At 38.8% G+C, this 27,744-nt stretch overlaps 1 protein-coding gene across 1 annotated transcript; it reads left to right on the plus strand.

Annotated features, from left to right (window-relative positions):
* The first annotated feature begins 5,592 nt into the window (after positions 1-5,592).
* Positions 5,593-26,833, plus strand: LOC101837774 (alpha fetoprotein). Its single transcript, XM_040747877.1, has 15 exons — positions 5,593-5,708; positions 9,077-9,128; positions 10,039-10,203; positions 13,324-13,535; positions 14,642-14,774; positions 15,757-15,854; positions 17,365-17,494; positions 19,159-19,373; positions 21,374-21,506; positions 22,150-22,247; positions 22,754-22,892; positions 24,490-24,713; positions 25,763-25,895; positions 26,384-26,435; positions 26,699-26,833. The coding sequence occupies exons 1-14, from the start codon at positions 5,593-5,595 to the stop codon at positions 26,426-26,428; spliced, it is 1,893 nt and encodes a 630-aa protein (XP_040603811.1). The 3' UTR covers positions 26,429-26,435; positions 26,699-26,833.
* Positions 26,834-27,744: the final 911 nt, after the last annotated feature.

The following is a 27,744-nucleotide window of genomic DNA, read 5'->3' on the forward strand; positions in this document are numbered from 1 at the left end:
CAGGCCTACTGGTGTGTGTGTGTGTGTGTGTGTGTAAATTAAAGTTGGTCTCATAACACATTGGGGACATGATTTAATACTGGGATGTTAGGTTAATGACTTATTTCCTTATTTGCCAAGTATCTTCACTGTAAGTTATTACTTTTTCCTTTGCATAGTCTTTTTGGGAAACAAAGCATTATACAGCTCACCCACAAATGAGGCATGAAAGGTATCAAGCTTCTGGAAGGGGAACATCTATGTGTTTTATTAGAATTCCTCAGGAAGACATGTTTGCTTCACAACTGTTCAATTATTTATAACAAAATGAACTCAGTATTCATTCTGGATTTGGGGTAATAATTCAGTTACATATTTTATTACTCAAATTATTAGAGCTTTGATTGTTCAGGCTCCTTTCAGTGGCTATTATATCCCTTTCAGATGTCTACATGCTTCATTTTTAAGTATTTTTCACTTTCTGACATTATTAGATGATACAGATTAATCTGTGTTTTCCATTCCTCATTCATTAGATCAGCATTTCCAAGCAGCTCTGATTCCTTTGTTTAGAGTCTGGTATTACAAAGGTCTGAGTACTGGCTGTGCCTCTCACTAGTGAGGGCTTACTGACTCTATGACTTTGTAGGGAACAGAACTAAGAAATTTAAGTATGTGGACATACATATGTAGATGTACACACATGTAATCTATCATCTATCCATCTATCTCTATCTATCATCTATCTATTCTCTATTATCTAATCTATCCATCTATCATATATCTATCTAATCTATCCATCTATCTATTTAATATCTATCAAATACATTTATCATCTATATATCTCTACCACCTATCTATTCTCATCTATCTATCTGCTATCTATATAATCTATCTATCCATCTATCATCTATCTATCATCTATCTAATATCTATCTTCCATCTATCAAATCTATTTATCATCTATCTAATCTGTCATCAATCTATCTAATCTATCATCTATATCTATATCTATGCATTATCTACATGCATATGAGTTCCACATTATAACTCTCACTTTATTTCAGAATCACAGGGCTCATTTCAACTTTCCTCTTACTGATCTCTGTCTCTTCTCTTGATAGTGAGGACTTGTCTCCCACTATCTGCCCTCAGTTTATACATTTGTTCAATTCCTGGATACATGTTAAAGAGCTTTAGAATTATTGAGCCATACTTCTCATGAGAACTATTAACAAGTAGAGTGGAGTAATTACATGAAATTTCTTTTGTCTTTAACCTTACAGTTTTTAGTAAAAACATTGTTCTCCAAAGTTATTTAGGCCAATTCTATCTTTTCTCTATGCTCTTCAGTGAGGTTATGGGTTGGTTTGGGTTGAGTCACATCTACACTTAGTACAAGATGGGTTTAGACTGTGTTGTGACTGATTCTTTGGCTTATACTGCTCAGATAGATCCATTATGTCTCTTTACTATATTTACTATATTTCAGTAGAGATGGAGGCAAATGACCTCTTCCCAGTTTACTCTCTGCTAATGTTACCTGGGGCGTTCATTCCAATCTCTCCACAGACTCCATTTCATTAGTCTCATAGTCATCAGGAATGGTGTGGCTATCTCTTCCCAGGGTTTTGTAGACTATTTCTCTGTCACATTCTCGGGCCTTTTCAGTTGGCTCTGTCTTGTTTTCACCAGGTATTTACATTTTATTTCCTCCAGTTGGTATTACCCTTGCAGGAATATAATCACTTCCTTCACCTAACAGTAGGCCTTGTGACTATTATATAGTTACAGTAGACCTTCTAACTATTGGTCACTATGCTATATAGAGGGGTAATGACCAATGACACCATACAGAGTGTAGAAATGCAATGATTTGGATTAAGACTTTAGAAGTAAACATGAATAGAAAGTGTATTGCTAGATGTTTAAGTTAAAGAAATCTGGATAGTAAGAAAATTTCACTATGGTCTTCATTCAAAGATATGTAAGGATAAAATTTAATACAGTTAACAAGAAACAGAATTCATAGTGACATAATCAGTGGTATAGAGTGAACAATGAAGTTATGAACATAAATTAAATACATAATAAAAAATGTAGTGGCAAGATGACTTATTTGTGTCACTATAGACTCCTTAGAGTCATTAAATCATCAGTCATAACATAACTATATTTCCCATGAGGTTGAAGACACAAAAATTAGCTAAGAATATGATGTATTTGACACTAAGGAAGACAGTTAGGCATGTGTTATTTACTGATTCTGGAGTCAAGGTGATTGTAATTGTTTTTTTCATAGAGAGCACATTACTCCTAATTTATTATAGCATGAGAGAGAGTGTGAGTGAGTAAGAGAAGAGTGAGGTGAGATAGAGTGAGGTGAGAGAAGAGAGAGAGAGCATAAGTGGGTGTGATTGTAATTGTTAAGGCACTTGGAAAGTTCTTAAGCTGCGGGGACTCTGTTCATATGGATAGATTAGTTATTTCTTTTGTTGTTTTGTTTTGAGAACTGGTCTCACTATATGACTCAGGTTGGCCTCAAACTTGTGGCAATCCTCCTGTCTCAGCATACTGAGCTCTGGGATGACAGGCATCTGTTGTCACAACCAGGTTATTAGTATTCTCATAAAAGAGGTTACGGGGCTTTCACAGTCCTGTTTGTGTTTCCCTCTCTTCTGGCATTTATGGCACCATGTCTAAGGAATGGGTCTTCAATTGATATTGAGCACCATGTCTGAGGAGTGGGTCTTCACAAGACATTGAGTCAACAAGAACCATGTGATCTTGAACATTCAACCCTCCAGAATAGAAAAACACATTTCTATTATTTACAAACTTCCCCATCTCATGCCCTTTGTGGGGTTTGAGAAAAGGAAGCTATCAGGGGAAAAAGGTATCCAGCAATGACTGGTGGAAGGCCAAGCACTCTTTTAATATTTCCTATACCCTGTCATTGCTACAGCAACTGGTAAGAGGCGGGCTCCATTTGAAAATGTCACTGCCAGACAAGTGCTTAGGAAGGAATTTTTTTTTGTTCCAGATGTGGTGTTTCCCCCAAGTGGTTTATCGTTTGCCTGTGTGGATCAGCTTCTTACTTCCAAGGATCCACACCCAGTCTATTGAAAGCCGTCAACCCAGAAAAGGGCAAATGCTGGCGGTAGAATGTATATTGCTGTAAAACCAACTTTAGTCATCCCTTCATTGACATTGCCTTATCTCTGCTTGACCTATATTGATGTCTGAGTTCACCTTTATTGACCTTCACATATTTCTGTCCTTTTAAGTTTGACAGATAGCTCGGTTACTCAATCTGTCTCTGAACTCTTTTACTTTGTTCCGGTGTGGAGGAAGATAAAATATTTTCTCCTATAAACACCAAAGATCCAAAGATAAAAATGTCTTTAATAATGGGAAACACTCTTTTTTTTCACCATTTTGATTTTCATTTTAGCAAAACAGGTTGACAGAAAATATGAACAGTGAAGCATTCTCCTCTAGAGCAGGGTCTAGATCAGCTCAAACTAAACAGAAGATGGAGAGTCAACTAAAATCAATTAAGGGGACAGACATGTGACAGCTAAGGCTAGATGTAAAGAGACCAAGGAAGAAACCAGCAAGAAGACATGGGGCACACTTGTCATGAACAGTCTGATGGTGGTTACACATCATCACACACCAGAAATGTCTTTCCATGTCGACTTCTAGTTCCTTGATACAACACCATGCTAGGGGTTCCATGGAAAACTGTGGGGACGTCCTCGTATATGGTTTCAAGAAACATGTATAGGACAAGAAAAGAGAATTTAGCAGCATCAGGGGACAGGGAAGAAAACGTGAAGGCAAAGCTTAAGCTACTCTCTTATTCCTTGAGTTCTCAGAAATATGGAGACTATACTGGCCATGAGCCTGTTTTTTCGCCCACAGATAACACAAGTATGGGATAGTTGTACCTAAATCTACAGAGTAAAGAGGGCCATAGTGGCCTGGAGTACTACTTATAGATGGAGTACCTCTGCTTTTCAGGATTCATTTTCAAATCTGGAGGTGATAACCATTGGCTTCCTCTCAAGATACTGGGTAGCATCCACTTCTCACATATGTTCTTGTGTCTGTGGAGTCCTAGCATTACACAAAATAATACATGGACATTTCAATATATGGTGTTTCCAGAAGGGCAGCAAAGGTGTGCCATTCATTTATGTTAATGAGTGAGTGAGGGCCACTGACTACAATTTGCCAGGCCATATTACACCTAGGGAGATTCAAGGATTTATGACAAAGTAAACAGGACAAGAATTAGAACAACAGAAAAGTGTTTGCTGTGAACTCTGTACTTAGGACTAGGTTTTGAGCAATGACACACCAGGGTTTAGCACTGTTTGCGATCAGCACACAAACCATGGTTCAAAGCTCCTCTTTATCTCTTCCTGCAACATTTGTTGTCTGTCTTGGGATCTGCTTTTCCCCACAGTTTCTTACCCACTCCCACAGCTACAGTAACCCACCATGTGGTAGGGATATTCCAGTGTTCTTCTCTTCCTTGTAGTTCTGGGGATAGGAGGCAATATGCTAATGTCCACTGTCAACTTTTTCAATCTGCAAACCAGGGTGTTGTGCCCATGACACTCCTGAGAGTGAAAAGCTAGCTTGGATCATACAAAATAATCAAGCACAATTCAGGACTATTTGGGTAAATCAGTCTCTTCTCTCTCTCTCTCTCTCTCTCTCTCTGAAACTCATTTTTATTTTACCTCATTTGTATTCCTATCAGCATTATTTTCACCCACAAGGCTTATTAGGCTGCACACTGCAGTTGTTTCTTAATAGGTCTTGTCTCCTTTGACAACAGTATAGACATTTTTAAAATACAAAGATGATTTTCTACCGACTCCCCTTTGTAGTCCTCCCACTGTCTTAAGATAAAGTGTAAATATGATAAAGTCCTTGAGATATGGTCTACTAGGATTAAACCTCCTTTTCTTCAGGTCTCTCTGAAATTTTACTTCCTCCAAAATTATTTCACCTTACCTATCTGTAGATGCCAGGAGTTATTTTCCCTCTATGTGTCACAGCATCCGTCATACAACCTGGTAGTGTGTAGGTAATCATCTGCATATCTGTGAAATGTGTTCTCAGTCAGTAATTCTGCCTGACTCTTATTGCTGACCCTTCCCATCAGAGAATAGAGTCTTGTATGCAGACTTCACATTTTTGATGATCGGATAAATAAAACCCCCATCTACTGTGTTCAACTCGGCACCAGGCCCTATTCTGAGCCATCAGTTCTTGCTAGTTTGTTTAATCCTAGTTTATTAAGAAGTTACTAGTTTTATCATAATTTTATAGATGAATATGTTGAAAATACAGCCTGGGTTGAGTTGTTTGCCTAATGTCACCTGATGGACACTTGGTATAGTCAAGGCTAGAATCTCGCTGATACCAAAGTCCAGTCTATCAGGCCATATTGGCTGTGTGTGGTTCCATGGACTTAGGAAGTGAGCAATGGAAAAGCATTTGGTGTGAGCTCAGCATTTGTGACTAAACTTTGAGCAAGGACACACATGGGCTTAAACTTGTTTGCAGTTGGTCTTAGAGACCTCACACAAAGTCATGCAGCAGATAAGCAAGAGGGCAAAATTCCAACCCAGTCGCCATATTCACAAGATAAACTATGACCCCGTGTTACGATTCTGTCACACGCAGAGGTTTACTCCATACGGCAGAGTGTAGAGAGGGATTAAGGGATGACGCAAACCCATCAGGCCATGGACTGATCTAGGCGTGCCTCCCGGGTTAGGTGTAGAAGCATGCCAATGATTTCAGTGGCTTATATAACATGCCTCTGTCTTGATATGTATGTATTTTCTGTAGTTACTTGTATATTTATATACATATTCATACTTTTAAATATCATATTTACCAGATCTTATTACTATGATCTGTTTAGCCTTTTTGAAAAGATGATAAAACTGGGTACCTGACCTTGCAGATTATATACATAGCAGCATAAAACTTGAAACAGGATTTGTAAAGTTAGGACGATCTCAGGGTGGTCAGATGTGGTGGAGCACACTTGTAACACAAGACCTGGGCAGCTGAGAAAGGAAAACCACAAACTCAAAACCAGCTTCTCACAAACCAACCTTCCAAATAATTGACCAACTAGGCAACCAAACTGAGGCAAACATCTCAAAGCACATAAAACTTGGAATTTCCAAATGAAGACTCTCACTCCACTTTAAAACCTCATCATTGGATAAACGCATTCATTCTCCATTTAGCAAGTGTTGAGTCCTGCTTTGACACCCCACTATGGGACATGCTTTGGAATTGTTTGAGCTAGAGCACTCTGTGTAGCGTTTGACTAATAAAACTGTATTTCAGTTCCTTATACTCAGAGTTTCATGATCAGAGCTTTTAAGTTGTTCTTCACAGCACTGATATTGTCATCATACATTTGGGTAAAATCCAATAGTAGGGGAGTGTCATCTCCCTGTGCCAAATGGCAGGACAAGCCCATTCTTAGAGCACAAGCTGGATCTGTCTGTGTCTGTGGCCAGATTCCTCAAGCGATGAAACATTAGGTGGTCTGACCACAGAAGGTGAAAAAACAAATAAAACTGAGCAGCACAAAATGCTCACAAATCAGCATTGGCTGCAGTTGAACTGCCGTTGATGATTTAAATATTAAGTAACTTGGTATGTTGTGCACAGTCTAAAATATATGGTTTACTTAAATAATTTATTGCTATTTTATTCATAAGGAGGAGAGGAAGGAGAGAGGGTGAGAGGGAGAAGGAGAGGGAGGAAGGAAGGGAGGGAGAGAGAGAAAGAGAGAGACTTACTCTTGCAATCTAGAAAACTGATGTTTAGATTTTTATGGCCTATCATTTTTGTGTTTTATTTTGTGGAGAGTAAAGAGGACAGGTGTGGCCTAAAAATAAGGTCATACTGTGTATTTGTTTTTCCTGTTTTCTATTAGTAATCTATTATGATAATCTTTTCATTGCATTAAGTATTGCTCCACAAAATTGGTTTGATAGCTGCATTTCACTCCATTTCATGAATGCACTACGTTCATTTTCTAGTAGAGATCATTTGTTTTAGTAATCATGTTTTTAAAATAACTGCTCATGGGCTAGACAGATTGACTCAGTAGTAATGGCACTTCCTACTCTTCTAGAGGACCTGGGTTTGATTTTCAGCTCACAACAATCTGTAACTCCAGTTCCAGGGGATCCAACACCCTCTTTTGATATCCTCAGGCAACAGGCGTGCACATGGTGCACAGACATACATTCAATCGAAACACTCAAGCACATAAAATACATGTTAAAAAATGAAAAAAAAAACGGATAACCTATGAAGTCTTACAAAGCACTCATGCCTGGATCTTAACCACACAGGTTCTGACTTGTTGGTCTGAGTTATAGTTCATTCAAGCACTGGGAAATTTTAATAGTTATCCTGTAACTCTAATGTGTAGAGAAATTAAAAATTATCATAGCCTCTATGACATAGAGGGTGAAGGTAGGAGCAGAAGCACTCAGGGTCAGAAGTATATCAGCACCCATTATTTAGTATTACCATAATCATCTTGAACTGCTGAGTGGATGATGGAGTTGAGCCATTTACCTGTGACATGCACACAGAATTGTGGATGATGGAGCTGAACCACTTACTTGTGACATACATACAGGATTGTGGATGATGGAGCTGAACCACGTACCTGTGACATGCACACAGAATTGTGGATGATGGAGCTGAACCACGTACCTGTGACATGCACACAGAATTGTGGATGATGGAGCTGAACCACTTACTTGTGACATGCATACAGAATTGTTCTTTGGTAGACTACATTAGAATAGGACTTGGTTCATCAAGGTTTTACCATACACAGCACACTAAATAAAATATACCTGATAGACAAATGCTTTTGAGCTAAATAATAACACTGTAAACAAGAAATATATCCATTAATGAAATCCAAATTAGTCAATGTTCAGTGCCTAGCATATGATACATATTTACTATTCTTTTAAAGAATTAATGTATTTTAAGTTACACAGTAAGTCTGGTATCTTTTCTTTATGGCTATATCAAGTTTTTAAGTTGAAGTAAATTAATTATTCTTCAATGTAAGGGAAATTATCTATTTACACAGTTTGATTGGAGAAGAACATTTGCAGCATTTGCAAGATGTTTTTCTTTTTTTCCACTCTGAAGTGGTCTGTGTCCTTGGACATAAGATACAGATGACCCCTGTGCTGTTAATTATTGGCAAATTGCCTCATTTCGACTTAAGGAAGTAAAGCAGTATGCTTGTCACCAGATGGTTACTAGTTAACAGGCATCACATAAGAAGGGTATAAAAGAACGCCACCACCGCCAGCATCAGCATCGGAACAACCAGCAGCCATGGAGTGGAGGGTAGCCATATTTTTTGTTTTCCTACTAAATGTTGCTGAATCCAGAATGCTGCATAAACATGAGTTTGGAATAGGTAAGATGTTTTCTGACTTGGGAACTATTTTTCTATAGAAAAGGTTCTTAAAAATTCTCACATTTGTATCTCTTTGGTTATCTTGATTTAGGTATCATATTTACTGTTGTAGACAAGGGAAATATTTAACTGGTGGATAGACTTAGATGAAGGATATGTACATGTGTGTGTGTGTGTGTGTAAATACAATATATATGAAAACCAGGCCATACTCCTAGTTCCTTCATATTGACAAAAAATAATGTTTCTATTCTCATTAAGGGCCAATTGTTTGGCTTTCTGAAAAGTATCGCTGGGAATGGGCCAACTGTCCATAATCACGTCCGAAGGCCAGTAAAACAAGCCAGTGAGAGCATTGTGCTATTAGGGAGCCAGATGGTTAGGGACCCTGTAATATGAGTATTAGTGGTGAGTGTGCAACAGGTCATTCTGCTTGATTCCTTGTATGTTTTTTCAGTTTTCCCAAGGGTAAAATTAAGGTATCTGGACAGGTGACTCTTATCTAAAGGGACAGTTTGGGTTTAAATTCAACAATGACTGCTTTCCCAACTGAAATGATTGCTTGTCAAAATGTCTTTTGTTTTCCAGCTTCCACTCTAGATTCTTCCCAGTGCTCGACAGAGAAGAATATGCTCAGCCTGTAAGTTTTGCTTGCATAAAAATATTACAGATACACCATGCAAAAAATCTTTAGATAACTGAATATAAGTTTTTGAATTACAGGAGAGAATCAGACAATTTTAAGGCTTCACTTATACTGAATGTAAAACAGACATGCAAAATGATGAACTTGGGGCAATGCCTTGCATATTAACCTATACATTCCCTGGCATTCTACAAAGCAAACCAAATTAGATTTTCAAAATGGAAGATTAATTTCTCAGCCATCAGTAACAGCTCTGTATGGGTTCAGGTATTTTTCTTTTCAATATCAATAGGAAGCTACTCTTCCTACATTTCTAGTTTGCAAACTGTTTAATGTAAAGTCATAGGAAGCAAAATATTTTTATTTTTGTTATTTGTGGAGGACATTTTATTCCTTTAAATGTTGCCTCTGTTCTACCCATTTGAAACAACTTACAGTGAAGAATTTAAACATGTGTGTCTCTGGTGATGTTTGCATGCAGAAACCTGAACACACATCCCCTTAAGTCAGTCTGAGACTACCACAATCTAGGATCAGAGTTCAGTCAAGATGGGAGAAAACACAACTGGGGGGTCTAATGACTTAATTTTTGCTTAAATTAAGCAAGAAACTAAAAACCCTGTAAAGACTATAGGTTTTCTCAGGTACCAATGCACCAAAGTGGGCAGTGATCAGAAAAGGAGGATACACATTTTTTGCGAAATTCGTTTACTTTGATTTGTAAGAGTTACACCTATAGTGTGGGGTGAGGATGACAGAAATAAAACTGACATTCATTTCTGAGCGACTAGAACCAGATTTCACATAAATCCTTAGCAAGGGGTGCCTCCTAAATAGATCGGAACGTAAGCCACCAACAAAAAAGCCTGTACTTGGGAGAGAAGAGTGACCCAACCGAGTCTAGTCCTTAAGCCTCTGCGTGTGGTTTTGTTTCAGCGCTACGATCACCTTTTCTCAGTTTGTTCCGGAAGCCACTTTCGAGGAAATAAACAAAATGACGAACGACGTGCTGACTGCTATTAAGAAACCCACCAGCGAAGAGCAGCATGGAGGGTGTTTAGAAAACCAGGTGAGTGAATGCGAAGAAAAGCCCCACTAAGACTTAACCGAAATTTAGGCTGTAGCAGAGAAGATACCCGGAAGATGTGTGCTTAGTTATTTGTGTGAAAGCAGGGTTTGATTAGTTCTGAAATCCCGAAGAGCTCTGTTACAAAGCAAGTGGCTGCTAAAAAGAGCCAAGATTAGCAATGGAGACTCATAGCTATGGTTACAGAGTGAGATTATCTAGGGACCATGCACACATTTTCTTCTTTGAGCTTTCATATCTACAATATACAGGATGACGGTAAGTCCCTTTAGAGTTGCCATGGAGACTTATGCTAATGATGAATGGGAGTTCATCTTCTCTTAACGCCCGACTGACATCTTTCTAGGGATTACTGCAAACACATTGCTGATCAAAACACTACGTGGAAGATGATGTCCACCAATCAAAACATCTGACCAGTGAACTAAGAGAATTAGCTTGTGGCTTATCATCAGAATCCCCAACTTACTTATAAATGTTAAAACATTAAATGGCATAATAACATCTATATTATATAATTATTATTTTACAAGAATTGCATCATTATATGATAATATTATAAATATGAATAATATGAATGTAATATTATTATATGATAATAATTGAATCAATTACATCTCCATAATGATCTTCCGAGGTTGAAGATGATTTTCCTGAGAAGGAAACTGAGGACTAGAGAAGTCCTTCCTTTCGGGAACTATAGTTTGATAAAACTGGGATTTAATGAGAACATCTGAATCCAGAAATAAGTTCCTTAGCAGGTTGCTCACAATGTTCAGCACAGTGTGAGGCCCAGGTTATTCAGGTTGTCAGATGTAACAAACACACAGAGGTATCAGTATCTGATACTCATGTAAGTCAGAACTTCAGAAAAATAATCAAATTTAAGCACACTGTTGTACTGGAATAGAAGCCCATTACGAACTAGTTATTATTCTTTAGTTTATTTTGGATAGAAATGGACATTGTTCTTATTAGAATTATTTGAGTATGGAGTAAAATCCCCAGAGTTCTGTCCCAGTGGAGCTGAAGTGGCCAAAATATTGTGTGTCTGGGCACTGTGTAGATCTCCTTTTAAAAATATATATTTTAAAATTATCCTTTGAGACTTTCTTACAAAGTATTTTAATCACGTTCATGTTCCCAGCCTTCCTTCCCAGTCCTCCAGACTACTTCAGCTACTATGTCTCTCCCTCAGTTGTTTTATTTTTTTTAATATATGTGCATGGGCATGGTGCCATCCACTGGCACATGTGCGAAGAGCCACATCATACAGAAAACCTACCTTTTGACTTCCAGCAGCCAACAACTGCCAAAACCTCCTCTGCAAGGGCTATGGCTTTGTGAGTCCCTTCCCACCCATGCAGGAGTTTTGACTAGCTTGGTCTTATGCAGGTCTTGTAAAGACAACCACAGCCGATGTATCATCATGTGGACAATTGCCCTGTTGTGTCTGAAAAAGTTGTGCAGGACTCCTCTTGCGTCTGTGGCTCTTATAAGCTTTTCCTCCTCTTTCCCAATAGACCCTGGCCCTTGAGGGCAGAGACTGTTCCCTCTCTATAGATGTCCCTTTTAGGGCTGAGCACTCCACAGTCACTTCTGCACTTTGGCCAGCTGTCAATCTCTGTATTAATCACCATCCATTGCAAATAGAAGCATCGGGGATGGAGACTGAGGGCTGCGCTAAGTTCAGGCTACGGCAATGAGTGTTTAGAAGACAGTCTGATGCTTTTGCATTCAGTAAAATAAATGGAAATAGGTTCTCTCTTAGGGCCTCTGACATACTCTACCATGGGTTCTTAGTGTAGTTTACATTGCCAGGCATGGGTTCTACACTGTGGGAGCAGGCCTGAAATTGAATCAGAGCACTGTTGGTCATCCTTGTGAATGTATGCCACTGTCGCATCAATATATCTCAGCTGGGCTAATTGTTATCATAGAATTAACAATTGCATGGTTTACAGCTGGATAAGACTGTAGATTAGATGACCGCCTGCCCCAGCAGTTCACACAGAAACTTCTGGCATTCTGAAATCTAGCCAGTAAGAAGGCGACTTCCGATGCTTTCTAGAACTCTTAAAATGTATCAGTTAATAAGAATCCTTAGTTTGCATTTTTGCTTTTATCTGTCTCTGTTAGTCAGCGAAAAACATGTATAAATTATGCCCAAAACACTTCTTATTGCAACTTTTTTTCAACTAGAGTTCAAGATAATGTTACAGATTGGGTGATTTATCACTACAAATTCAAGAAAAACATTTAGTTAAAGGATGAATTGAAATAAGCATGGTGGCACACTCCTATGATCTCAGTGCTCAGGAGTCTGGGGCAAATGGATCTGAGTTCAAGGCTAGTCTAGTTTACATAGTGAGTTTCAGGCAGCCAGGACCACATCACTGAGAGACACACTGCCAACCAACCAGAGAACATCAATAACAACAGTGAATATTGAAAATTAGAGTCTCAAGTAAGACTGTCAAGATTTTAAGATTAGCAGTCATAATAGTAATAGTAAAAGATTTTCCTAAAATGGATAAAACATACATTTCTTAGAGGTTTTCTTCAGACTACTGGTCTTGTCCAATCTCAGTGAATTTAGGCACTAAGGAAGAAAGCATTTTAAAAATGTTGTTGCTAAATCTGTAATTATGACTAATGAAGGGATGTTCTATTTTTAGTCTACTTTGAAGTCATTTTTGTTTTTAACAGAAAATAATATCCAATTTCAGAATATTGTCCTGCTGTTAGAAGGCCAAGTGGAATGAGAATCTATGAAGCCAAATTTTTCTTAAAATAAAAAGTAAAATAACTTAATTTAAAATCAAGATGGGAAAGATAAACTATTGCATGGTCACTTTTCTTTTAAAATAAAATAACTATGTCCCACAACCATGTGTGATACCTAAGGATGTAAATGAGAAGCCCTTCACCCTAAAAGCTACCAAAGAAAGTCATCACATCAGACCAAGAGGAAACGTATTGAACACGTACAGGGGGTTTTCTTAATTTACTGGTTTCATTTTGGATGCTAGAAAACTTTGCACATCTATTCTAGTGGAGTTAGTGGCCTTTCATGAAAAATAAAAGATTTTCTTTCCCCAGATGTCTGTGTTTCTGGATGAAATTTGCCACGAGAAGGAGCTCTCTGACAAGCATGGATACTCACATTGCTGCAGCCAAAGTGGGGAGGAGAGACACCAGTGTCTACTTGCCCGCAAGAAGACTGCTTCAGCCTCTGTCCTGCCCTTTAGCTTTCCAGAAGCTGCCGAGAGTTGCAAAGCATACAAAGAAAACAGGGAGATGTTCATGAATAGGTAAGGACCATCCACCAGGAAGGAAGTGTTTCTGCACTCTACAAGTGTACTCCAAGATGTGGAGAAGTAGGAAATGCAGCCAGGGTGTGTTTGCTGAGGTCTGCACAAAGAATACGTCCTGTTAAACACAGGCTGTGAGAGGCAGGATGGGCCACATGCAGACCCAGCCTCTGCTCCTTCAGCCTCTGGAGACCTTTCTTTCCCACCTTCAAAGCCTTGATTTTGCTTCACCCCAAAATACATCAGTATTGCAGAGAATGACTTCAGAGAGCCAAGTATGTATGCATCATACTCACTAAAGTGATTGTTAAGATTGTGTAGTCAGATAATGTAGGAATAAATGTGCTTGGCACAAATGTTTGAATGAATGTTCACAAGCATTGATGTCACTCTCTCCCCTTCCTTTAAAAACATTTCATTTTATTTTTGAGACAGGGTCTCGTGACATCCAAGTCAGCCTTGAACTAAGTATGTAACTAAGGATGAATTTGAGCTTCTGATCCTCCTGCCTCTGTCTTCCAAGTGCTAGGTTACAGGCATATACAAATGTTCATGCATTCATTTATATCTATCATATCTATGTATCTCTTGTATCTATCATATCTATCTATCCATCCATGCATACATTTACATATCCATCTATATCTCTGTCTCTCTACCTAATCTATATACCTATATTGCATCTTTATATCTACCTATTATCTGTCTATATCTATACCTATGTATAGATGTATGTAGAGAGGACTTTCTAGGGTGGTTACTTAGAACTCTGGCCTTGCTTATTCCCCAGACACGTCTGGGCAGATGTACTGAGAAAGACATTTCAGTAAGAATCATAGATTCTTTGTTTTTATAATAGATTCTGGAAAAATGTATCGAATCTTTCCTTTTCTTCCAAGGTTGACAGAGAGAAGAATTTTTGACAGTATCTGGAAGAAGCACACACATTTTCCCCGTAATAGCACAGTAAAGAAAATGCCCACTGTACGCCATTGCTTTTGCTGTTATCGAAATTTTTAAGTAAATCTCAGAGTCTACTTCAGAGCAGTTGCAGTCCATTCATTTTTTACATGTTTGTAAATCTCCAAGTGTTGCCCGTTTCACAGGGTCATCTACGAAGTGTCAAGAAGGTTCCCCTTCATGTATGCCCCTGCCATTCTTTCCTTGGCTGCTCAGTATGACAAGACAGTCCCGGTTTGCTGCAAAGCTGAAAACATGGAGGAATGCTTCCAGGCAAAGGTAGTATCTATGTTCAGCTATCTGAACCTAAATGGGGTCTAGTGAGCTCGGGAAAAGAGAGTTAAAAGTGGAAATGCACATCATGTAATAATATCATCTTCAGAAGAGAGTGTAGTTCTTTCTTATCCTAATGAATACTGGGTCTTTCCCATTATCAGTGAAATTTCCTCTTGTATTTATACTGTTAGGGACAATACTCCTAGTGGTAAGGTATGACTTTAGGCCAAAGTTAAAATGCATGTATTCATGTATTTTGTGACTTAATGAACCAGCATTTACTGAATTTTAAAGAAAGTAGAAATAATAGCAATCTCCATGGAAGTGGTGATTTAGTGGCTATAAGCTTGACAGAGTGGTAGCATTGTGCCTCTTCTGAAGAGTTGGACAATGAAATGCTTCCCTACAGCTTCTCATACAGACACGAAACCATATTCATACAGAATAAACAACCCCATGGATAGTTGACAGGTGATGAGCACACTTCAAGTTCAACCAGACCTAAAGAAGATGAATGTTGATGCAATGAGTTGTTTACATGTCAGCAAAATGAAGCTTATTCTAGCTTCTGGCTTTTGTTGGCTTGTTTTCCTTTGCTCTTTGAAACAGAGTCTTGTTAGCCCCAACTGGACCTGGATTCCTAAGAATCACATGACTTCCCTCAATAGCAGACTGAGACACACTCTTGTTTTAACTGTGTGGGAGTTGGCAGGCTTCAGTTTTCCTCGAGGCTGGAAAGGCACAGCTGTCCATATGATCCCAGGATCAAAATTATGATGTCTTGTTTTGGAGTATTTTAAATAAATCCCAAGCATATATACATAAGAATTAACCTAAAAGTCATTAAAAATAATGTGCTTAAATGTCTGGTAATTCTTAGTAGAAAAAAAATATTCCATGCACTTCCGTGTGTTATCTGAATCTATTGCTTTTGTAATTCTTAGAAAGAATGTATTTTTTGACACTTCACTTCTTTTGTATCTAGAGAGCATCAATTGCAAAGGAATTAAAAGAAGGAAGCTTGCTGAATGAGCATGTATGTGCAGTAATAAGGAAATTTGGATCCCGAAACCTCCAGGCCACGTAAGTTCAACTTTCTATGTTGGCAACTGGGTAGGCACTGTAGACTTGCTGTTTATCTTTTTCAATGTCACTCTAATAGAGTAAAGTCCCCTTTGGTGAGGTAAACTGTGGTTAGAATCATGGAATCTCAGGATCAGAAGGAAGCCATCAGATCGACTGGCCATTTATTACTTACAAAAGTCTCTCCGGAATGACATTTGAGAGAGAACGTTAAGGTTTATACTGTTTGTCTGTTCTAGACACTTCTGTTTCAGTCGATCAAACTACACCACCTCGTTAGACCATATTTTCCTAGCTCTTCTACAAAGTAGGCCAACCCTCATGGAGTGGCATCTCAGACTTGCAGCCCAACAAGAAATTCTTCATGTTAACTGTGCTTCCTAATCTGCTCCACTCTGTCAAGTGCTGCTTCTCATTAAAATGGTCCCTTGAGGCAACAACTTTAGGACCCTGTGGCAGGTGAAAGGACAGTTCTAAATGAGTCATTATAATTGTGCACAGTTGTGACGCAGTGGATGTTTTCAGTCATGCAGTTTAGTTCCAAAGACTGGCTGGGACTTGCTCCTGGAAGAGGCAAGACTTACCCATCAGTTACCTCCAAGTTCTGGAGAAACTTAACAATCAGTTCATGAAGCACCTTAAAAATCTTAGGAGTAAAATAGAAATGAAGAAACAATTACAACAATGGCTCTATCAATAAGTATCAGTATCTATCAGTAAGTAAAGCCATAGGCTCCCCAGTTATCGCCAAACTCCCTTTTCATCAGTAGCAGTAGCTCAAGTGTCTACTCAAGGGAGCAGGATATCTGTGCAGATATCCCTTCACATGAACAGAGTCACCAGATGGAGGCAGCTTTATTTTGTACTTTCCTTCTGCCTTGGTCGGGTCACTTGTCTCCAATGTTGAGTCTGCTCCGCTTCTTTCATTTCAGCAATTTGTGCATCTGCACCCCCTCCCAGGTTTCTCACAAGTACTTATTTCTATACAATGAAAAGCAAGTGTTGTTCTCAAAGACTTTTCCCACCTCCTCCTCATTTATTCTTTACACACACACACACACACACACACACACACACACACACATATATATATATATTCTTTTGAGGTCGAATCTGCTAGTTAAGGCTAGACTTGGTCTCCTAATCCTCCTCCTGCCTCTACCTCCTGTCTGCTGGAATTATATACAAGTGCCACCCTGTGTGCTACAAAGATCCCAAATACTCAGTCAAGAATGAACAAGCAAAAACCCCATTTATCTTAAGTCACTAGAAACTCTTTATGAAGCTATAAATTGAGTCCAAATCATTTGGGGACCCAGCCTATGAGCTACAGAACTTCTACTTAGAGAGATGAGGCTGAAGCCAATGAGATCTAAGATGTGTTTCCTTTTCTTTTAAAATAAGACATCTCAGTTCTTTCCCCTTGGGGGTAACTCAACAGATACTCTATAGACTACACAATTTCATTTTGATAGAAAAACAAGATAATTAAAAAATATTCCTCTCCCAGAACCATTATTAAGATGAGCCAAAAGTTTCCCAAGGCAAATTTTACGGAGATTGAGAAGCTGGTCCTGGATGTAGCCCACATCCACGAGGAATGCTGCCAAGGAAATGCGATGGAGTGCCTGCAGGATGGGGTAGGAGTCTCTCTTCCTACAAGATGGTGTCTGCTCCTTCCCTTTTCACTTAGTTTCACTCTAAATGAAGGCCACCTGGCCTGGCCAGGGCACGGGGTATGGTAGCTGTGACCCAGTGAACTTATAGACTTCCTAAGGGTAGAATTTAAGCTATGTCCTTGATCTTGGCTTTTACTTCAGACATTAGCAATCCCTGCCCCTTTTTGTGAGACTAAGGCACATTTGTTTCTTTATTTGACTGAAATACAGTGAGTATCTTTTACCAGCTAGCCAGCTGTTGGTTCACCATGAAAGATGCTTAGGAAAATATAAATTGACATCAAGGAATGTATAGTTTAATCAGAGAGATAAGACAATGGCCTTCTTGGAGTTATAGACTGTCTAGCTTGCCAATATCTCTACAGGATAATGCCTGACACATTGAGACAATCTGTCACAGTTTAATGACAGATTTATAAGCAAAAATAACCCAAGAAACTGCTGCCCAAGGGAAAATGTGCATTCATGGCAAGCAGAGGTGTGAATAAAGGGATCTAAAAGAATTAAAATGCCAAACTCTTAACAGTGGAATCCATAAGAAGTGCTCATGGGCATGGTGTGGCAATTTGGGGCAAATCCTGGGCTTCCTAGACATTGAACCAGAGGTCTACACATACCAAATGACTCCCCTCTCATTCGTGTGCCACCAAGACTTAAAAAAGAATCACCATTGCTAGAGGCTCAAGTGACTTGGAAAGGCTCATTTCAGTACACTCCCAAGGTGTTTTGTAGAGATGGCCGGGTGGGTGGGGGTGGGGGAGGAGCAGGTGGCAGGGTCTGCCAGGGTGACAGAGCAGGACAGACACTAGGGCAGCAGGCACCACTGTCGTGTGGAGAGGACGAATCAGGAGGCACAGACTTGAGTACTTATTTGCTCATGCACCTTAAGAACTCATCAGTTCATTAGGAATACCAACAACAAGTATTTTGTTTTTCTTTGAGGACAGCTTTCTGGGTTTGTGACAATTTTATTGATTTTCATAGACAGTTAAAAATTAGTTTTTAACTTTTGGAGCTCATATTTTTTCATTGAGAGCAGAAAAAAATAATTTCAGTATTTTAAGGAAAGCTTTAACAACTGACTCTTACGTTTCAACTGTCACTGCTGATAATGCCCTTGAGCAGAGACACAGTTTTCTCTTCAGAATTTTTCACTGCCGATTCATTGTCTAGAGACTGCCCTCTGGAGGGCAGAGTGGGTCACTGCATATCTTTCGAATCAAGATGGAGGGGAGAGATAGCAAGGTTAGGACGCCCACTGCAGATATTGTCCATTGGAAAATTTCAATACCAATAAAGAGACGCTGTCTGGTTTAATCAGCGCATGTCCTTCTTTTCCTGAAGATTTTCTTATTAAAATAGAAAGTAGGAAGGACTTAGGTGAAAGATATGGAAAGGTCTCAATCAAATGGGAAAGCAATTAGGAAAAACAAGGTTAACAAACTAAAAAAGGATGTGAGAGGAGATAAAAGCAGAAACGGAAATGAGGCAAAATGCCTGTACTGACCCTTGATTTTTCTCTTCGCCTCTCCATTTTATCTCTTCTTCCTCTTCCTTTTTAACCTTTCAGTTCCTGCCTTTAAGGATAAATCTTTGAGATCTGTATTTTGTTATTCCCACTACAGGAAAAGATCATGTCATATATCTGTTCTCAACAAGATATTCTGTCAACCAAAATAGCAGAGTGCTGCAAATTGCCCACCCTGGAACTTGGCTATTGTATAATTCATGCAGAAAATGATGACAAACCTGAAGGTTTATCTCCAAGTCTAGATGGGGTTTTGGGAGATAGAAATTTTGGCCAACTTTCTTCAGAGGAAAAAATCATGTCCATGGCAAGGTAACATGTCCTGTAAATGTGTGTTCACAATGATAAAGATGATCATGTGATTGGAAGTTTTGTTTGGTTGAAATGGGGAATGGTGGCTCTAGTTTTTGAGTTCAGTTGAGTCGGTCTGCCTAGATGTGATTCCAAGGAGCTGCAACCACAGAACTAGTGACTAGGGAATGAGACCCATGGTAGAGTGACAAGACTTCCACAATGACCACTATTAATTAACTTGCATATTAGTCTAACTTTTGTTTTATATTTTCTATGAAATGAGGAATGCTGTTCTATTTATGTATCTCACATGATAGCCACCATGAACTTTCAAAGATAATCTAGATAGTTCTTTAATAAGGAAGGCTTAGGCTGCCTCGTTGGCAAAGTAGGGGAAAAGAACTTGTAGCACAGGCCTAACTACCTAGTTCAAAACAAGGAAACTGGAGTGATCGAGGAAATTTCCAAAAGTGCTCCTTGATGACACATGCATGCTATGGCATATGTGCCTGCCCCCTTCAGTAATAATATATAAATGAAATGAAATTTAAAAACAAAAGGGGCCAAAGATCATGAATAGACTCTCACTATACAAGTCTTTAAAAACTACTACCCTAAATATAACTCAATAGCCAGAGCCAGATAGAAGGCTTTTCATTGAAGCAGATTGCTTGCTATTTATTGAAATTTTAAGCCAATGAAAACACTTTTAGAGATGTTTTCACAATGTAGTTTCTTGTAGTATAATCAATAGGTGTGTATTCATTCTATTTGCTAACAGTGGATGCTATTAAAAGAGGAATTTGTGCAGCTCTTAGGACATTATACTTAATGATTTCTTTGGACCTTTCACAAGTTAAGAGCCTGATTCTAATGCAGCAATGAAAACAATGGCTCAATTTTCTTCCCAGTATTCCCAGAAGATGTAGCTCTTTTGTTGTATTAAAATTAGGTATTCACAAAAAAAAAATAAAAAAAATAAAATTAGGTATTCACACATCATTTGTACGGCTAAATAAAATTATGCAAAGTAAAACAAAGACTAGATTTAGGAGACATATCTAGAGATTTTATTGATGGTATAAGTAAACACTACCAATATCTATAACCCTGGAGCAATATATATATATACATTTATATGTATATATGTATACACACACACACATGTCTAAGAAAGCTAATAGTTTGCCTCATAGAAACAAGCTTCAGTGACAAAGAATGCTTGCAGTCGACATTTTCTCATCTAAGAACGATCTTCCAAGCCCTAACACTTCTTCACTCCTACCTCGGCTGCTGTATCACTTACCCAAAGGAGCTGTGCTTGGCCACAAGCCGGATTAGTGACCACTCTTCTTTGGGTGCCAGCTCTCTTCCTGACTTCTATCTTTCTTTATTTCTCTCCATTGATTTATTACTACCAGAGATAGATGACCCATTTAAGCTTGCGTCTGCCTCCTTATAACAAATGCTTTGGAGAGGACAGGAATTTTCTCTTACATGGCATTAGGTCTTCACTGTTTACAGCAATTTTAGCGTCCAGTACATTCTGAAAAACATATCTGTTGGATAAATGACTAGAAATCTCACAGCATAAAGCCAATGTGAGATAAGAAAGAAAATAAAGTAGCATTATTTGTATCATTCTTCTTTAATTAACAGTAATCTCACATACATGGGTACATAGTTTTAGACCTAGGTTCCATATATGAGAGAAAATATGTAGTGTTTGTCTGAATCTGGCTTATTAACTTAATGATTTCTAGTTCTGTCTATTTTCTGGCAAATGTCATGATTTCGTGAAAGGATATTTTATAGGGTAATTTGAGGGACTATATATAGCCAGCATTAACAGTTTTTCTGTTCACAGAATTCAAATTATGTTTGTTTCTTTTCTGCTTCACTTGCTATTTGATTTTTAATGCCCATACACCCTGACTATTATACAGGAATGGTTAGGAAATTAATGGTGTAATTTTGTCTTAGTTCCAACAACATGATATTTTTCCTACATATTTCAGATTTCTTTATGAATATTCAAGAAGACATACCAAGTTTGCTGTCTCAGTCATTCTGAGAGTTGCTAAAACATACCAGGAGATGATGGAGAAGTGTTCCCAGTCTGAGAATCCAGTTGTATGCCAGGACAATGGGGTAGGCTGCTCTAGAATTCAGGGGAATAAGCTATAGAACTGCGTTGATAGGAGCCATTGAAAATTCTGTTTGTGGGCCAGTGAAATGGCTCAGCAGGCAAAGGTGCCCGTGGTGTGAGCCTGGGAGCCTGAGCTGGATCATTGGGAAGAGGAAAAGAAGTCGGAGTGGCTTCCACACGTGCCCCTTGGCACATACTCTTCACCAAATAATAAAAAATCAACTATTCTTATTAAAACAGTTAAAAGTGACTATTTATTAACCGGTAACTAGCTAGTTATATGTATAAATAGAAACCTAGCTATTAAGTAATTATTCTAACCACTAACCAAAGGCTTATATAAGAAATAAAAATGTTGAACAAAAGCTCTGTGGTGAATAGAATAGAGAGAGAATGTTCATTTTTGACAGTTTTGGTGGGGGCAAAAATCTTATGCAGAGACTTCGACCCTCTACCCAGTGTCCAAAATTGTTCATTTGTTTTAATTCTCAAAAGTCACCCTCAAAAAAAAAGCCACCCTCTATCATCTTTAATGTTTTATAAGGCTTCTAAGATTGGTTTTATAGTAGAATAAGATGCTGGTGTAAAGAAAATTGTGTGTCTGCGAGGAGTGAGAAATGCATGTAATAATGTCTGTATTTTTAGGAAGAAGAAGTGCAGAAACACATCCAGGAAAGCCAGGCACTGGCCAAGCAGAGCTGTGCTCTATACCAGAAGCTGGGGGCCTACTACTTACAAAAAGTGTATGTTTTTGCAGCATTTTCACTGATTTAAATATTACTAATAGGCGAGGGAAACACAATTTTAAATTCTCTTTTAAAAATCTTTCATTTTATTTATTTATTTTAAATCTAAATCCTTAAGCTACCGCTACTCTCACTTCCTTCCCCAGTATACATTTGACTCATGATTTCTCCCAGGTCGTTCCCCTTCAGGGATCGACAAGGACACCTGTGAAGTCTGATCTGTCGACTGGCGGTGTGTTCCCCAAACCCTGCAGCTTTCTGCTCACAACCTGCCAAGGTTCTAGCAACCAAAGGTCACGGTTGAAACCTAGGGAGTACTGAGGCTGGGTTGAAGGCTGTCTGCTGTGCCATCTGCATCCCAGAGTGACGCAGGGAGCACGTGGAGTGATTGTCAGAGTAAAAACCCCGTGCTGGGCCACGTGCCTCATGTCTTCTGACACCAAGAGTAGGTCCTTGAGAAGCAGTACAAACTCATGACAGCACGGTGAAAATGCTTCTTGCAGGTTCCTCATTGCTTACACAAGGAAAGTCCCTCAGCTGACCTCTGCAGAGCTGATAGACCTCACCAGTAAGATGGTGAGCATCGCATCCACGTGCTGCCAGCTCAGTGAGGAAAACTGGTCTGCCTGTGGTGAGGGAGCGGTGAGTGTCCCGTCTCATTTCTGTTCTGCTTGACTTGAAGCTGCTTCACAAGTTCCAGCCCGGGAGAAATAGTGGAAAACTGTGTGGAGATGGCATTGCTTGGTTTGTTCAGTGAGTTCAGATGGAGGGGGTGGGAGTGTTGTTTTTTAGCAGTTTGCCTTTGGTCAGGCTTCCTATCCTTCCAGAACGCCTGGAAGAAGTGCACCTGCCTTACTCAACAATGTATAAATAAGCTTTATGCATAGGAAGGATAATAGCCAACATGTTATTCAATGTATTACTTCTTAATCTCTAAATTCTTACTTCAACATTGAAAAGGAAGGCAAAGTTTTGCTTGTAGTAGACTGCAGTTAGCTGTCTTATTTTAGCCACACTTGGGTATCTGCCTTTTGAAGGCCAGTCTTATCATTGTAGTGGTGTTTGGGGCAGTTTGTTCCCAAGGAAAGGGACAGGAGTATGAGCCATGTTCTAGATAGTAATCCATTTATTTTTCATGTCACAATGAAAGGGGACTTCTGCCACTAAGCTTGAGCTGTTTGCATTTGATATTTGAGAATAAAAATTGTACCATTTTTGTAGGGTAACCATCTTGGGCTAGGTAATCTGAATGACTCATGTAGGCTAAGCCTGAGAATAGTAAGCATGCAAACATGCTAAAAATAATTAAGAGATATCTTTGAAGTATGTGGGATAGGAATAATCTATGTTAAAACTTAAACACACACGCACCCATTTATTTTCTATTAGTTGTGTGTGTGTGCGTGTGTAGGCAGAAAATCGCAAAGGTTAGATTTGTTCTATTCTGACCTTCAGAAAGTGATTCTCCTTATCAAAACCCAAACTCAGAGGTTGCAGAGATAACTTGGACAGTTAAAAGTGTGTACTGCCCAGGGGTGGTGCACTCCTTTAACCCCAGCACTTGGGAGGCAGAGGCAGTCAGAGCTCTGAGGTTGAGGCTGACCTGGTCTACAGAGTGAGTTCCAGCATAGCCAGGGTTACACCGTGAGACTGTGTCTCAAATAAACCAAACCAAAACAAACAACCAAAAATAAGTGTGTAGTGCTCTAGAAGAGAATCCAAGTTTGGTTCTCAGCGCCCACTGAAAATGGCTGCCAAACACCTTTTACCCTAGATCCACAGAGATTTGATGCCTCTGCCTTCCACAGGCACCCGTACTCACCCACACATACCAGCCCTACACACACGTAATTTAAAATGAGATAAATAGATAAAGAAAAGCAAAACTCATCCAGATACACATAGAAAAACAACCTACCAATTGATTTGTACATATCAAGATGGAGATATTTTTCCTTTTTGAAAGTCTATATGCAACTAGAAGTATTTTTCAGACAGCTAAAGGACTTTCATCAATATCACATCTGTTAACATCTGTCACTTACATACTAAGTTTTATCCCAAGCAAATGGTCAAACATTTAAATCCACAACATGCCGTTAGCATGGCAAATTTTCTTATAATATTAGTGACAAGTTCCTGGACATTGGGTGTCACTACATGAGATTTCTGTAAATGTGAACCCACTTGGTAGCTGATTTCATTTCCTTGCTTTCTTCTTTCTTATTCTCCTAACCAGGCTGACCTTTTCATTGGACACTTGTGTATAAGACATGAAGCAAAACCTTTGAACCCTGGTATTGGCCACTGCTGCAACTCTTCGTATTCCAACAGGAGGCCATGCATCACAAGCTTGGTGATGGATGAAAGCTATGTCCCTCCACCATTTTCTGCTGACAAATTCACTTTGAACAAGGATCTGTGCCAAGCTCAGGGCCGAGCCCTGCAGACCATGAAACAAGAGTAAGACATTGTTGTTTTCAACCCTGGAGAAGACCGATGCTAGAGGGAGGAGCTGAGACCCGCTGCCTTACATTTCATAGGTTCACTAGAACGTAACTGCCCTTGAAGCACTAACGAGTCTCTCTAAAATTAGTTCTCTTTCAGTTTTCATAAAGCCTTGTGGGGGACGTTGGTTTGGAAAAAATTCACTAAGGCAGACAATTTCCTGTTTATGAAAAATTGTCTCTGTTGTGACAATTATGATATATTTTGGGCAGAAGAAAAAATAGATGATCTATTTGAAAAATTAGGAGAGATCTTTGTAGTGAGTCTGGGTATTTTTATTCCAATTTTAGGGAATGCGTGGTTGTATTTATAAGCAGGATAATTATATCTGACTCAACCATATTGTTTATAAAAGGGGATAGATCCATATTCCATTCATTCTTTAATTTACGTTCTTCAAATACCCATGCATTTTAATTTAAATTTAATACTCACTGGCTTTGCACATGAGCTTCTTTCCTTGGGAAAGTCATTCTTCCATTTTTCTTCACTCCAGTCAGAGGAGTGTTTTAAGAGGTAGTAAGGATGGTACTTTTTCTCTGAAACCTTCCCTATTGTCTTTCTAACTTTAAGTCTGATATGCAATCACTGCTAAGTGAGTGGTGCAGGCAGCCAGTGATCCTCAGGTTAAAGTATGACAATGGCAGGTGTCAGTATCTAGACATCTGGGCTTGTGTGCCTGGATAAACCACACTGTAGACCAGGGAAAAGGAAAGGATAATGTAGGCAAACAAGACAAAGAGCACAAGTCATTCTATAACAGTGTGGCAAATGCTGACACGGAATTTCATCCGTAACCTGCACCAGGGCAGGCCAGCAGCTTGCCATGTTTCCAGTCTCAGTCTTTCTGATGAGAAAAGAAGGCTAAGCCTGCCAATGAGTGGAAGGAGTGATGGCTGAGGGTGGGGGCTGCCAGGGCTCTGGAAATGTTCTACTAAAAGCATCTTGGGAAAGTGCCATTGCACAGCAGACTCTCCTGTATTTCCTTTTGTTTTAAACCCCAGGCTTCTCGTTAACCTTGTGAAGCAAAAGCCTGACATGACAGAGGAGCAGCATGAGGCTGTCACTGCTGATTTCTCAAGCTTTTTGGAGAAGTGCTGCCAAGACCAGGAGCAGGAAGACTGTTTTGCAGAAGAGGTTCGTATGAAACATTTTACTCCCCAAAGTCTTGTCATGGACTATCCTGCAGGAGAGAATAGAAATAATATGCTACAAATCTATAACTTAGATTAAGGACAAAATTTAAATTTTCTTTGGAAATTTTATGATGTTTAAAATAATAATATTTTTCTAAGTATTAGGGAGAATTAAAAATTTAAACTATATTAAGAAAACCAGTAATTCTGATTTATTTCCTAATAGAGAGAATGATTGAGTAGATATAAATAATTGATGATGATGTAGGCTGTTTCTGAGCTAAAGTTAAGCAGTTCTCATGAATTGGATCAAAATGGTTCACTAATGTATTAATTACATAACCAAGATATTAGGAGAATATTTTTAGGGCATACTCTTGAACTCGCTTAGGAGCACATTTCTGTACATCCATGGTAGAAATAAGGAATTGTCTGCGTTGACTTTCCTATCTCTCTATCTGAACATTTTTATGTGTTCTTAACTTTCAGGGTCCAAAGTTGATTTCAAGAACTCGTGCTGCTTTGGGAGTTTAAACTCCAGGTAACAAAAATTTTCAACACAGGCTAAATAATGATGTTGATATTCCCTACATATTTTTCCCTATTGTTGAGGATCCTAAGAAATACCATTAATTTTCTTTAAAATGGATATAATTTAATAAAACAGGTTTAGTTTTAAAATACTGAAACAAAAGTTTGGGAGACTTCATAGGTTTCAGCAGGCCTTGCTATGTTCCTATCAAGGAAACATTTTACCTTCTCTACCTACTCAATTAATAACATCTGCTGTTTTTTATATTTCAGAGGGAAGAGAGGACAAAATGAGTTGACAGTTTGGTGAAAGCTTTTTGGTTTAATTGTAACTGACAGTACTTTAATGACATGGTGAAGACTTCCATGTGAGATTCTGTCCCTCAAAATAAAGACCTCTCAACTGGTTTTCTTCTCCTAGTCTGCTTATTTATAAACAGATAACCTTGTTAGACAGTTCCATATGTCATTGCCTAAAACAGATTCTACTTAAAAATCACAAGTAGTGGTCATTGTAGGAGATGAAAGCCACCCACGATGGATCTATCACAGCAGAGGAGATTATATTTTCAAAAGATACATGAAAATTCAACATGTAGTTTTCTTAATCTTGTTTGCTTCTGTATTCATAGACATTTTAAAATGTGTCCACTGTGCGGCAGTTGCTGTGATCAAATGTGTTTATTCATCTTTCTCCTTTCAAAGTGAGCACTCTCTGGCTGGCAGGCAGGCCCTGTTTCAGGAATAGTCACTCCATGGTCACTGATTCCCTAGTCATTGGTTGCTTTGGTAGAGAGTAAGAGACAGAATTAAAAAAAAAAACAATGGCACTAAGCTGTGACCTTAAGGAGGTGATAACAAATTGCTGAGAGAAGTGTAGGGTGGGTGACATCAGTTTGATGGAGGAAATTGGAACTATCATTGAAGAAGACTCTGGGAAGATGAGGGTGTGTTCTCCAGTTTCAGCCCTGGGACAGGGCTTTCCACAAAAGAGGAAAACACAGCAAATGGACTGGGCATGCCAAGGCAGCGTGAACGGCCCATAGGGGTACATCCATTACACTTAGAAGCAGATACTATAAAAAAAAAAGTGAACAGGCTGTGTGTGGAAAACCACAAAACAGTTTTGCGAATAATTAAAGAAGACATTTACAAGTGATGAGGTATACATTGGAGGTTGGAAGATTGAAACATCAGGGCCAATACTACTTTATTTTAAGGATTTTTTTTATAAACCTACAGTAACAAAAATAGAACATTTGTGTAAATGCAGATAAACATGTCAGTGCAACACAATTAAGTGGCCAGAAATGGACTCA

This window comes from Mesocricetus auratus, unplaced genomic scaffold, assembly GCF_017639785.1.
Source record: "Mesocricetus auratus isolate SY011 unplaced genomic scaffold, BCM_Maur_2.0 Super-Scaffold_100006, whole genome shotgun sequence".
NCBI lineage: Eukaryota > Metazoa > Chordata > Mammalia > Rodentia > Cricetidae > Mesocricetus > Mesocricetus auratus.